Here is a 12,271-nt window from a genome sequence, read left to right on the forward strand (position 1 = left end):
AGGGGAAAACCACCTTGGCATTGAAAAAGCATTGTTAACAAAAAAGTGTCATTTTCCCAGTATTAATATTTTTATATTAATAATATTCAAATATTCAAAAGTTTTTTTCTTTCTAAAAGCTTCAATCATAATGTTTGCGTTTTTTCTCAACTGCAACTTTTATTTTTCAGTGCCAAAGACTAAAGCCATCGATCTGACGCCATATTTCTCGGGTATTTTGTGTAAATGTGGTGTGGCATCGCCCCTTGCAGGTTTACATGTTTGTTGGAACAGTGTCTGTATTTTGCAATGCCAGACTTTAGGTGCCAAGACTAGGAAGTAGCAGAGACAATATTAAGGAATGCTGCATTATTTGTAGTTTCAGCACAACTCTTAAACAATAAGAAAAAAAAATTGTGGGGTATCTGGTCGCAGATGTTGGTGCTAACGTATTCCTCAGCTGCGGAACTAAAGTCATACTAGACGTTTCGGTGGGGCCAGAATTCGTGGCCGCACTTCATTGACTAGCTCGCATCTCACATGAATGGAGTGATGTTAGCTATTAGCTATCTCTACTTAGGAATGGAAACTGGATACTGAGGTTTCTATGTAAACGTTTTAGTCGGTGTCTGTCAATTTAAAGGAAGAGCCGTTTTGCCTCAATTCAGCTTTCAAGTGTTGTTTGTTTGTCTGTTTGTGTGTAGAGCGGGAGCTAAGTAGCTGCTAGCCTCAAGCTACCAGTCAGGCTAGCGTTAACGCTGCCGTTTCTTAGCCTGCCGAGCTAGACAGCTCTGCTCCAGCAACATAGACCAGAAACAGCAAAGATGGTTGAAACGCTATTTGAGCTTCCGGTCGAAAAACAGATATTTTATGCTGTTTTGGGATTTTCGTGGACAGTGTATCTATGGGAGGCATACCTGTCCTACAGACAGGTGAGTTAATTGTTAATAAGTGTTAGACTCTGAGGTTTTGCTTTGTAAATGCACCGTTACTTTACTTTCGATGGAAATGCTATTACACCCTAAAAATAATTGAAAAACGCTGACATTGGGTAACTTCAATGTTACGATATTCATACAAGGCTGTTTCATACGTAATGCAAAAGTTCATGGCCATGAAAAATATGATGTTATGTTAAGGGTGTGTAAACAAAGAATCTCTGATATATCTGAAATATGAAGCCAGGGCTAGTTCCCTATTTTAGCACCACGATGAACCTTAAATTAATTGGTCTAAGATTTACTTGGTACCTTTTCACTTCACAGAGGAGGATATACAGGTCAACAACACATGTGCCACAGGAGTTAGGAAAGATCATGGACTCTGAAACATTTGAGAAGTCACGTCTTTATCAACTAGATAAAAGCAACTTCAGCTTTTGGTCTGGACTCTATTCTGAGACTGAAGGGACGGTAAGAACAACAAATGCATGTATTGAGCATTATCCCTGTTAAATAATACATTTGAGCAAATAATTGTCAGCCATTTTACATCAAGCTTTTTTGACTATGTGGTAATATAAGTCAGTTGACTACAAGTGTAAAAGGGCCAGAGTTCAACTACTTTGTCTTTGTCATGTTCAGTCAACATAGAACAAGATAGAGAAATCATCATAAAGGAATTTTTTCCCCATGATGGTATAAGTGTTTCAAATATATACTTTTTTTTCAGCTGATCCTGCTCTTGGGTGGAATCCCGTTTCTGTGGGCCATCGCTGGAACTCTGACAGCTCGCTTTGGATTCAGTTCAGAGTATGAGATCACACAGTCTCTTGTGTTTCTGACACTTGCCACCCTGTTCAGTGCCTTAACTGGACTTCCCTGGAGTTTGTACAACACGTTTGTCATTGAGGAGAAGCATGGCTTTAATCAGCAGGTAACACTCACCCTTGGTAGGCCTGAAATTTGGCTTTTAATTGCTTGTAATTTCTATCTCCAGGAAGAACTGCAGCCGTCATCAGCTTGACTTCACGATGTCTTGTAGATCTCTCTTGTCCTGTAATCCAACATTGTTTATATTCATGTCTGATCTTCCCCTTAGACGTTTGGGTTCTTCCTCAAGGATGCTATAAAGAAGTTTGTTGTGACTCAGTGTATCCTGCTGCCTGTGACCTCACTGCTCTTGTACATCATCAAGATTGGTGGAGACTACTTTTTCATTTATGCCTGGCTCTTTACCCTGGCTGTTTCTCTGGTTAGTGCTGTGTTGAGTTTGCCAAATGTTAAACAATAGGTGAAGTTAGAAAAGGCATTTTTGTCAGATAAAGCAATATGTGTAGTTTGTTGTGATGAGGAAATAACTCAAAAGTAATACTTGGGTCAGTCTGTAAGTATTTATTGGCTGGGCGTTTGGTACTACCATTTCTTTGTAAGGCATCTCTTCTTCTCCTGTGTTCTCAGGTACTTGTAACCATCTATGCTGATTACATTGCTCCCCTGTTTGACAAGTTCACTCCATTGCCAGATGGAGAGCTAAAGACAGACATTGAGGCTATGGCCAAGAGTATTAGCTTTCCCCTCACCAAGGTTTATGTTGTAGAAGGTAAACTAGTAACTAAACCCAGCATGTCTGTACATGGATTTACATCCATATTTATTATAATTTTTTTTTTAAGATATGTTAAGCATTTCATTAGGTTGTTTGTAGATATACCACTTAATTGTCATGTTTTGCATGTTTTCAGGTTCCAAGCGATCATCGCACAGCAATGCATACTTTTATGGTTTCTTCAAGAATAAGCGCATTGTACTGTTTGATACTCTGCTGGAGGACTACTCACCTCTCAACAAGACTGGAGAGCCACAGCCCGAGCAGCCAGAAAGTGACGAGACACCCATTGAGTCAAAAGCCAAGCCAAAGGTCACATTACTATAAACTTCTTTTGAAAAAGTTCTTATTGCACTGATTCAAATAGCTTCCTTTTGGAATGGTTACAAAGTTGGTGGCCACAGGAAATAACACTTGGTGTCCTAGGAATTAGAGAAATTATTTAGCTGGGCTTTGTCATTTTGTAATATAGCAGCCAAATTCATGAGCATGGTGCAGCTTCTTGAACTTCTCCCTCTTTACTTGTTAAGTAAAAGTAGCCTCTGTAACATCTAATTTTGTCAACTGTTCTTTTCCCATATTCCTCTTAAAAGCACCTCATAATGAGTGAACAGGAAAGACTTAGATGCTTCACCTCAACAGCACAGTTAATTGGCAAACTGGCTCACTGTGATCCAGCTACTATCTATTTGGTTTTGTATTGCCTTTTTGTGTAATGCAATAGTATTGTTCTCTTGAAATATTTGCACAGATCAAGAAGCAAGGATGCAACAATCCAGAGATCCTTGCAGTGCTGGGTCATGAGCTAGGCCACTGGAAGCTTGGCCATACTGTCAAGAACATTGTCATCAGTCAGGTGATTAACTTTCTTTTGTTTTCTTGATTGTTTAGCTCATTTTTCTTTTCTAATTTCTGCACCAAAACTTTCAAGTTGACCTGATAACGTGATCAAATGTAGATATTTAGATGTTAAGTTGATATGCAAATAACATCTGCTGCCTCTGTTTTTTCTGTAGATGAATTCCTTCCTGTGCTTCTCCCTATTTGCTGTTCTGATTGGACGTAAAGAGCTGTTTGTGGCCTTTGGCTTCAATGACAGCCAGCCCACATTAATAGGCTTGATGATTATCTTCCAGTTCATCTTCTCCCCATACAATGAGGTGGGTATGAGCTTGATAAACTTAGTTTTTGATCTGTTCACTTATTGTGTCTGTTTCACAACATCATTATTTGTGCTTTTTATATATATATTTTACTGTTTGTTGCTTGTTAATACTGCTTATTTTGTTATATTACACAGCCTTATGCTGGTTTACTGTTTACTTGCCCCTTGCATGGGGACATGTCCATACACATTGAGAGGTGATGTACCAGAGCCAAATTCCTCATGTGTCTGACACACCTGGCCAATAAAGCAGATTCTGATTCTGATTTTGTCTTTACAGCTCCTGTCCTTCTGTCTGACAGTTCTGAGTCGCAGGTTTGAGTTTCAGGCAGATGCTTTTGCACGCAGTATGGGCAAAGCCTCTGAGCTCTACTCTGCCCTAATCAAGCTCAACAAGGACAACCTAGGTTTCCCTGTGGCTGACTGGTTGTTCTCTATGTGGCACTATTCTCATCCTCCTCTCCTGGAGCGCCTCAGAGCACTGGGCAACATCAAGCAAGACTGATGGAGCTGGAAGGGGGAGCAGTAACTGCTGTCTCCTCAGTGGGGCCTACGCAGACTACTCCTGACCCTGTGATGTACCCTGGTCTTTTTCTATCTGCCCCCCCTTTTCTTTTATCTTGTTTTAGACTTTTCTTCACTTGCCATACTGTTCATTTTGTTCCCTTTGAAACTTTGTTGTAAATAAAACCAAAACATATCAGTACAAGGCAGCCTAAATAGTAGTAAGCCTAAACTGAAGGCTCTGCTTTTTTTTTTTTTTTAAGAGACACCTAATATGCACTTGTGTGAGCAATACATCTGGGAAATGTGTGTTCTTAAAAACAGCCATTGTCAGAGCACAGGTCACATTTTGCATATTGACTTAGTTTTTGAAACTATAATTTTTTATTCTAAAGGGGAAGAGCAACAAAAACAGTTTGTCATTTAAAAAAAAGACTGTAATTACTTAGTTGCAGAACCATGTGGTCCTATTCAGGTATGGACATGGCATCCAACGGTTAACAAAATAAGAACGATTTTTAAAAGACAGCAGGCATAAATACGGTCTTGGTAGGTGGGCAGACTTCATACCAACTCATGACGATGCTTTTTGTAGCTACACACGCCAGAGTTTGATTTGTCCTTACAGCTGTTGCCTTTTTTTTTTTTTTTTTTTTTTTTTTTTTTTTTTTTTTTTTAAACAATATTCCATGTGAAACTAGGCATAAACTGAAATTCCCGGTTTTGTAAGAGGAACAACGTAGATGCTTTACTACAGTGAAAAAAGTGAGTGCCTCAATTGATCAGTTTTTGTTCACATAATGGGTATTTTATGAAGTGGGCAGTGCAGAAAGCTTAATTTGAATTTAGTTTACACTTGTGATTTTCATTTTTTACATTCATTGGAGGGGGGAGGGGTCTTGTTTTACTTTTCTTAAACCACTTGCTTGCAGACCAGGGTCCAGCCATACCTGTACATGTGTAACTTTGAGTAAAGTAATGATGTATGAAGTGAATTGTTAAAAATGTTGAATGTGGTTTGAAATGTTAAGTTGATCTGTTGTTGCTTAGTTTCTTCTAATGGAATTTGGTCAGAGTGAGCCCAGAGTTGCCTGACAAGGAAAGTATTTATAGGGCACTTGGGGATGGCATCTGCAAGGTTCCTTTCTCCAAATAAGTTGGTGTTTGGTCTGTTTAAGGAGGAGATTGTATACTTTCTTTGCAGCATTAAATAAAATCCTTCAAATCATTTGTTATTCTGGGAACATGTTTTATTATTTTTTTAAGTATCTTTCATTTTCATAAGCTATATTGCATTTTCTAACATTTATTTTGTGACACAGTGCCTGACATCTTTGACTTCCAGTCCTGCTGTGACAGCTTACAGCAAGTGATGTTTAATGCTCATAATTTGTCAATATGGCATATTGTTATAAACTAATAACTCGCATACAACATCTAATTGTTTTAAGTATTTTAACATTGTATGGTTCTGATGTTTTAAAATACAAGCATTTTTCTTTGAGGATTTTCCCCCCACAACTTTAAAACATTACAATACAAAAATAAAAATGAAGCAAAATGTGAATGTAAACAAATAATTGAATAAAAATATTCTATGATTATTTCATCATTAGTGTTGACAAACAAGGATAGATCATTTACAATTTTTACAACACAATTTTCGAATTCCCTAAACAAAACATAGTTAAAAATAATAACTGGGTACCAGAATATTTTTATCAATACATATAAAATTTGATTAATAATGCTATATAATTTATAAAGTAAAATATACCTGAAATGAAACGTCCATTATCAACGTCAGGTCAACACCTACGTAAGGAACGTGTGGTATCCCGGAAGTTACCTCGGAGTCCATTTGTGAGACTATACCATTGCTAAAAAAGGAACACGGTATTTTGCCTTATCACATTTTATAACTTTTAGCCTGTATCTAAATAAATTTACTAGTGAGTTGCAATGCAACATTATATAAGTATATGAATTATTTGATTCAATTTCTCATAATTTCTCTTCTCTCGTGTTGTCACCCCCTATCGTGCTGATAATGGCGCGTTCCTGTAATGTTTTTTTGTGGACAAGGGCAAACGTCTGCCGTCACTGTCAGTGTTATTTTCTCAACTGAAAAAACATGGCGAGGTTTTTGAGGTCTAACATCAGACGTTTTGTCACCTTACAGCTGCGAATGTCATCCGACCAGGTAAAATCCATTCTATAAACGCAGCGTTTTTAAACGGATTAGCTTAATAATTTTGCCTAACTGCAGTTTAACTTAATGTTATTTGACAAGTAGATAAAGAACTGCCAGTGGCATGATTGTAGACCAGAAGAATGTTATATAATGCAGCTTTAGGGCACGGATCAATGGAACAGATTTACAGCAATGTTTACTATAACTTTTTGTGGATTTACATTAATTATATCAGCTTTGTCTAGATAAAAAATCAGTAGGCCTAGCTACCTGTCTAACCATTTGACCAGAAAGTAAATAGTACCTGTGAATTGTTTTGTCTCTGTTTTGTCCTCTGTGGTCTTATTTGCATTGTTTTTTTTGCACAAGCAGTTTCTAGTCTGTCCTAAACACCTGTCTATTATCAACTGGCCACCAAAGAAGCCCTTTCTCCTCTTTTGTGAAGTAACCTGAATCTTGACTTTTAGAAAAGGGCCTTTTTCATAGGGCCAACTGACTCCACCATAATGTCACATGAACAAGTCTTGATAACAAAACCTAAAGGAACAACTAAAGCAGAGCCCTAACAATGCTCTAATTTGTTGCTGAATGTTTATAATGAGTATATTCTCACTGGACTGCTCCCTTGCCCTGTCTCAGTTGGGTGAGCTTGGTAAAGGTGCAGGAAAAGGTGGTGGAGGTGGAGGCTCCATCAGAGAAGCAGGTGGAGCCATGGGAAAGAGGGGGGCCACTGAAGAGGAGAAGTACTTCAAGTATGTATTTCTTTCTTTTAGCAACCAAATGTGGACATAGAGTGTTGGTTAACTTTGTTTCTGTGTGTGTCTTTGTCCATTTGGTCTCTTCCATTTCTGTTTTTCCCCTACTGTTCATTCTTTCTTTTCTCTGTTGTCACCTGCTGCCATACCTGTCCATCTGCACAAAAGGCGTAAGGAGCAGGAGCAGCTGGCTGTATTGAAACAACACCACCAGGATGAAATTGAACACCACAAAAAGGAGATTGAACGTCTGCTGCACGAGATTGACCGCCACAAGGGAAAGATTAGGAAGTTGAAGCATGATGACTGAGTGAAACCTTCCTAAAGTTAACGTTTTCTCATCGTCCCAACCAGACAGCTTTAATAATTACTCCAATTGATGGTTGATTGTTCTGTAGATGCTTGAAGGTTATTAAATCCATTTATAAAATGATTATTGTTTCTATTGCATGCTGTTACATAAGTTGTACAACTGTTTCAACCTTTTCCTATTATGTTTTTGTACTCAGTGTTACAGACAACAACAGCAGAAACTAAGTAGAAAAACCTAATTATTTTTATTGCTTTTTATGAAACTTCAACTTTTATTCTTGTCTAAGGTATAAATAAAATTGTAATGTAAATGGCATTAGTAGGTCTATCTTTTAGTTATGTAACAATTAGCCTTTAACGGAAAACTCAACAGCCTAATTTTGATCACTTAATTGTTAAGTGATTTGTAAAAAAAAATAGCCAATTTTCATCTTTTGAAATGTGAGTGTTTGTTGCCTTTTACAGTTTTATGTAAGCACACATTAAATATCTTGAAGTTTTGAACTTCTAGACATCTTTCAAATGACGCGAGAGCCTATTAACAATCACGCATCAAAAATTTAAAAGATAAAAAGGTTATCAGTTCTAAACCGCTTCAAATTTACACGCAAACAAAAAACAAAAATAAACCAGCGCCCATACGACAAAAACTGCTTTGCAGGGTTTTCTGCCTTTTACAGTTTTATGTAAGCACACATTAAATATCTTGAAGTTTTGAACTGTTCTGACAAAACAAGCAATCTGGGAAAACATTGTCTTAGGTTCTGGAAACGTTTGATGAACATTTTTCGCAAGTTTATAACATTTTATAGACAAAACAGTTAATATATTATGAAACTAATACTTGTTAGTTTCAGCCCTGTGTATCATTTCATGAAAAAGTAAGAATACAGCCTCAGAAGGAACTTGATCATGAAAATAAGTGGAAAACAGACATGAGGAAAATATATAAATAGTACTATAGTATTAATAGTATTAATATAAATCCCAAACTAACTACTCAAACGGTGGCAATGTAACATCTGTCTGCAACCACGAGAAAGAAATACATGTCGTCACTTCCGTCTGCCCCTGCCTTTTACCACGAGCAACCCCGTGCCGTCTTTCTTTTCGCACATCATGGCGGACCGGTTCAATAAGGTGGGTAACTTCTCTGAAATCATGATAGCTTTTTTTGGTTATTTAGACTAAGTAAAATATTGGCTTTTACGTTTAACCTGCGGGTTGTAATAATGGGAAGACCTGGTGTGATGGTTGCTTTGCTCAGTGTGTCCTTTAAGATGACTTTACAGCCTGTTTGCGACGGGTGGCTCTTAGCTAGGTGGACATGCCGTTATCATGGCAGCTTCCCTAATGAGTCAATGCTGTTAGGTTGCTAGCTAGCATATAACTTGTGTCCCGATTTTATATAGATCCGAGCAACGGACTTGCAACGTAACTGTAATTTAATAGATGCATGTGGTTTGTTTAAATTGTTACTGTTATGCCTTTATACTTACCCACGTTGTTCAAATCAGTCGACGTGACAGCGTTCTTTAATGTTGATGCTAAGCTAACTTTACGTCTGAATCGGTAAACTACATTATTAACGTTAACTTGAGTGGCCATGTGCTAGTTGGCAAGGCTAAATGGAGGCAATATTGTTTCTCAAAGTAATCAAATTTGATATAAGCATCGATGTTGTATTTTTCCCTTGGGAGTCAAGTTATTCTTGACAAGATGCTTGACAGGCAGCTATTACTAAAATGTGAAATCACACTGAGTTGATTACGGTACTCGAGAAGGTGTTAGGAAGTCTAGTGTTGGTTTATGTACTATAAATAAAACGGCGGTATCCTTTTCCAACTTTCAAACTTGCAGGTTCTGCTCCTTGATGGCAGGGGCCATCTACTTGGCCGGCTTGCTGCCCTTGTTGCTAAACAGGTTCTGCTGGGTAAGTTTATATAAAAAGGTTAAGATGTAATATGTGAATGTTTTTGGCACCGCATACGACAGCTATGTTAAAATACTGAACTGTAGAGTCAAAAGTTGCAAAGTTTTCTTCTATCTGTCATTGATGATTTATTATCTACCTTGCTTGAGTTTAACGACAATGAGAAAACTCACATGCACTACCATCTGAGACAGAATGCAGGTTAGAATGCCTGAATTATTGGGGCTAAATGCCAAGCTAATGTAGTCATTTTCTCGTAGGACACAAAGTGGTGGTGGTGAGATGTGAGGGCATCAACATCTCTGGCAACTTCTACCGCAACAAACGTAAGTAGTGTGTCTGTTCACATTAAGCTGTTTTCATGCAACCTTTTTTGACATGCTTGTTGTCAATGATGTTTTACTACTTTCTTTTGAGTTTCAATGACCATGAGATTACCTTACATGCACTACCATCTGAGGCATCAGCATTACATACTAAAGTAATGGGTGCTATTGCTTCGTGTTCAAGTATTTGGACCTTGCTTAAAATTTCTGTTAATGCGGCTTTCTACAGTGAAGTACCTGGCTTTCCTGCGAAAGAGGATGAACACCAACCCCTCTCGTGGACCATACCATTTCAGAGCTCCTAGCAAGATCTTCTGGAGGACCGTCAGAGGTGACATTACTACAGGAACTTTATTTTTGGAGAATGAAATTATTTCAACACAGATGAAAGAGTCTTACACTGGAAATGTGCAAAAACATGGACACATTATGATGTAGTGTAAATGTAACTGATAAATTATCACATTGAAATGTTACACAGCAGTCTGTCTATCAATCAGTCATGTTTGCAAATGTAGGCAGCATGTGGAACATGTTGGTTATTTAATTGAGACATGCAGTATTTATTTCTTCAGTAACAAAAAAAAGTGGTTTGTTTGAATCTGGTTGAGATACCCTATTGATCCTGTTGTGTCCTTAATCTATGAATCATAAGTACCTAACAAAGATCCAGTCCCGAATCAGAGTACTGAGATTCACTTGCATCTTCTTAGTTTTAGTTGACATCTTGTATGTATGATGTTTGCATTGGTTTGCCACAGCACAAGTTGATCCTTGCTTGACAATGATGAGCTCTTTATCCCGAAGCTGATCATCTATTGATGAAACATACTTTTACGGATCTGATTGCTGAGTTGAGCGGGGATGTACATTTGTGCTTAAAAATGATAGATCTGCAGTGTTTGCTCCTAGAAAATCTGTTGATCTTAAAATAATTTTCTTTGCTAACCAGGCATGCTGCCCCACAAAACCAAGAGGGGTCAGGCTGCTCTGGAGAGGCTGAAGGTGTTTGACGGTATCCCCCCACCCTATGACAAGGTGATGAATTTCTAACGGCGAAGGGCCACCTAACATTGTGGCTTTAACTCTGCTGTCTGTGATGCCATCCTTATAACCCTTACCTACCTTGGTTGAATTCTTCTTGAAAAGAAACTTTGTCTGAGATATGCAGTGCTATCAGTGTGTGTATGTTCTGTTTTCTTCTTTATCTGACTTTGGCTTTTGTTCAACAGAGGAAGCGCATGGTTGTCCCAGCTGCTCTTAAGATTGTGCGTCTTAAGCCCACTCGCAAGGTGAGCAGAAGAAGTGGGATTAGGGTCACTTTTCCAACTCTAATAGTAGAACTAATTGGCTCTAAAATTAGCAAGCATGGGTAAACTCAAAATGCTTCAGTTCACAACAGCTCTTTCTTGACAGCGATAAGCGATCTATTGATTAGATGGACTTTATGGATGTGATTACTGAGTTAAGTCAGGGACAAGCTATGACTCAAGTTGAAGCTTTAATATGAAAACTCGAGGTTTTTTTAAAGCTGTGAAATGGCTGATGTCTAAATCTTTATGAAAATGTGCTGTAGTAAATGTAGATTTCATGTTTACTGGTGGTGGTGTCAGCATTCCTTGGTTGAGTGTGTCAGCCTTAAAACATAAAACTCTTATTTTTCTCTCAGTTTGCTCTCCTTGGGCGTCTGGCACATGAGGTTGGCTGGAAGTACCAGGCTATCACAGCCACCCTGGAAGAGAAGAGAAAGGAGAAGGCTAAGCTCCGATACACCAAGAAAAAGACACAGATCAAGCTGACCAAGCAGGCAGAAAAGAACGTTGAAGGCAAGATTGCTAAATACACAGACGTTCTGAAACAATATGGAGTCCTTGTCTGAGCTGATAACTTTGGCCAATAAAGATAAATAAGTGTTTATACAAAGTTTATTGACCCTTTTTTCCATTTGTCTTAAAATGACCCTTCAGTTGAAATTCGTAGTCATGCGTGCTAGTAGTTGGGTTGAATGTATATACAGTCATGACCAAAAATATCCATTTCTTAGATAATGCACCAGTTCTCCCAGAACTGTAGGGACCGTGTTCTTTACATTGAAGGCTTCATGTCATTTTCTGAAAACAGCAGAAGGATGTGCTTGACTGAAAAGCTCAGTTTGTCATCTGTTCACATGATGTACTCCCAGAAGGATTGTGGTTGGTGGTTGGTACAGGTTCATCACAAATTAAAGAAGCATCACATGCCTGAAATATGGTTTTCTGAAGATTTTGAAAAGGGTGTCGGTTGAAAAGGTTTTTTTCTGCTTTTTGTGTTGTCCCACTGCAAACAAAAGTGAGATTACAAAAGAATTTGTGATTGCAACAGTTTTCTGGGAGTAGTAGTGCATTATCTGACAGGAGTGCAGGGGCACAGATATTTTTGGCCATAACTGTACACTCTGCTGGCATCTTGGGTACAATAAACTTAAATTAATGCGGTCAAACAACAACAGACCTGCTTTGAGCCCTCCCTTTATGTTGAGTCTTGGTAGAAACAGTTGGAGAGGTATTGGTTCAGCTG

General features: G+C 38.2%; 3 protein-coding genes across 3 annotated transcripts; all 3 read left to right on the top strand.

The window, feature by feature from the left end:
- The first annotated feature begins 272 nt into the window (after positions 1 to 272).
- On the top strand, positions 273 to 5,423 carry zmpste24 (zinc metallopeptidase, STE24 homolog). Its single transcript, XM_020590856.1, has 10 exons — positions 273 to 580; positions 684 to 911; positions 1,245 to 1,391; positions 1,651 to 1,854; positions 2,020 to 2,172; positions 2,379 to 2,520; positions 2,663 to 2,838; positions 3,278 to 3,382; positions 3,543 to 3,686; positions 3,972 to 5,423. Exons 2-10 carry the CDS (start codon positions 804 to 806, stop codon positions 4,194 to 4,196), a joined length of 1,404 nt encoding a protein of 467 aa, XP_020446512.1. The 5' UTR covers positions 273 to 580; positions 684 to 803; the 3' UTR covers positions 4,197 to 5,423.
- Positions 5,424 to 6,268: 845 nt separating this feature from the next.
- atp5if1b (ATP synthase inhibitory factor subunit 1b) lies at positions 6,269 to 7,578 on the top strand. Its single transcript, XM_020591104.1, has 3 exons — positions 6,269 to 6,398; positions 7,029 to 7,141; positions 7,313 to 7,578. Exons 1-3 carry the CDS (start codon positions 6,330 to 6,332, stop codon positions 7,452 to 7,454), a joined length of 324 nt encoding a protein of 107 aa, XP_020446760.1. The 5' UTR covers positions 6,269 to 6,329; the 3' UTR covers positions 7,455 to 7,578.
- A 912-nt stretch (positions 7,579 to 8,490) lies between these two features.
- Positions 8,491 to 11,638, top strand: rpl13a (ribosomal protein L13a). The gene is made up of 7 exons (XM_020591102.1): positions 8,491 to 8,596; positions 9,317 to 9,389; positions 9,650 to 9,715; positions 9,945 to 10,046; positions 10,668 to 10,753; positions 10,948 to 11,007; positions 11,385 to 11,638. The coding sequence occupies exons 1-7, from the start codon at positions 8,576 to 8,578 to the stop codon at positions 11,592 to 11,594; spliced, it is 618 nt and encodes a 205-aa protein (XP_020446758.1). The 5' UTR covers positions 8,491 to 8,575; the 3' UTR covers positions 11,595 to 11,638.
- Positions 11,639 to 12,271: the final 633 nt, after the last annotated feature.

Source organism: Monopterus albus, unplaced genomic scaffold (genome assembly GCF_001952655.1).
Source record: "Monopterus albus unplaced genomic scaffold, M_albus_1.0 scaffold13.1, whole genome shotgun sequence".
NCBI classification, from domain to species: Eukaryota; Metazoa; Chordata; class Actinopteri; order Synbranchiformes; family Synbranchidae; genus Monopterus; species Monopterus albus.

What these genes read in the sequence shown, in the direction of transcription:
- zmpste24 (XM_020590856.1), top strand. Translation starts at nt 804, where the DNA reads ATGGTTGAAACGCTATTTGAGCTTCCGGTCGAAAAACAGATATTTTAT. An exon ending in CAAGGTTTATGTTGTAGAAG is followed by an intron (nt 2,521 to 2,662) that starts GTAAACTAGTAA and finishes GCATGTTTTCAG; the next exon opens with GTTCCAAGCGATCATCGCAC. An exon ending in AGAACATTGTCATCAGTCAG is followed by an intron (nt 3,383 to 3,542) that starts GTGATTAACTTT and finishes TTTTTTCTGTAG; the next exon opens with ATGAATTCCTTCCTGTGCTT.
- atp5if1b (XM_020591104.1), top strand. Translation starts at nt 6,330, where the DNA reads ATGGCGAGGTTTTTGAGGTCTAACATCAGACGTTTTGTCACCTTACAG. An exon ending in TGCGAATGTCATCCGACCAG is followed by an intron (nt 6,399 to 7,028) that starts GTAAAATCCATT and finishes GCCCTGTCTCAG; the next exon opens with TTGGGTGAGCTTGGTAAAGG. An exon ending in GAAGAGGAGAAGTACTTCAA is followed by an intron (nt 7,142 to 7,312) that starts GTATGTATTTCT and finishes TCTGCACAAAAG; the next exon opens with GCGTAAGGAGCAGGAGCAGC.
- rpl13a (XM_020591102.1), top strand. Translation starts at nt 8,576, where the DNA reads ATGGCGGACCGGTTCAATAAG. An exon ending in TGCTAAACAGGTTCTGCTGG is followed by an intron (nt 9,390 to 9,649) that starts GTAAGTTTATAT and finishes ATTTTCTCGTAG; the next exon opens with GACACAAAGTGGTGGTGGTG. An exon ending in CAACTTCTACCGCAACAAAC is followed by an intron (nt 9,716 to 9,944) that starts GTAAGTAGTGTG and finishes GGCTTTCTACAG; the next exon opens with TGAAGTACCTGGCTTTCCTG.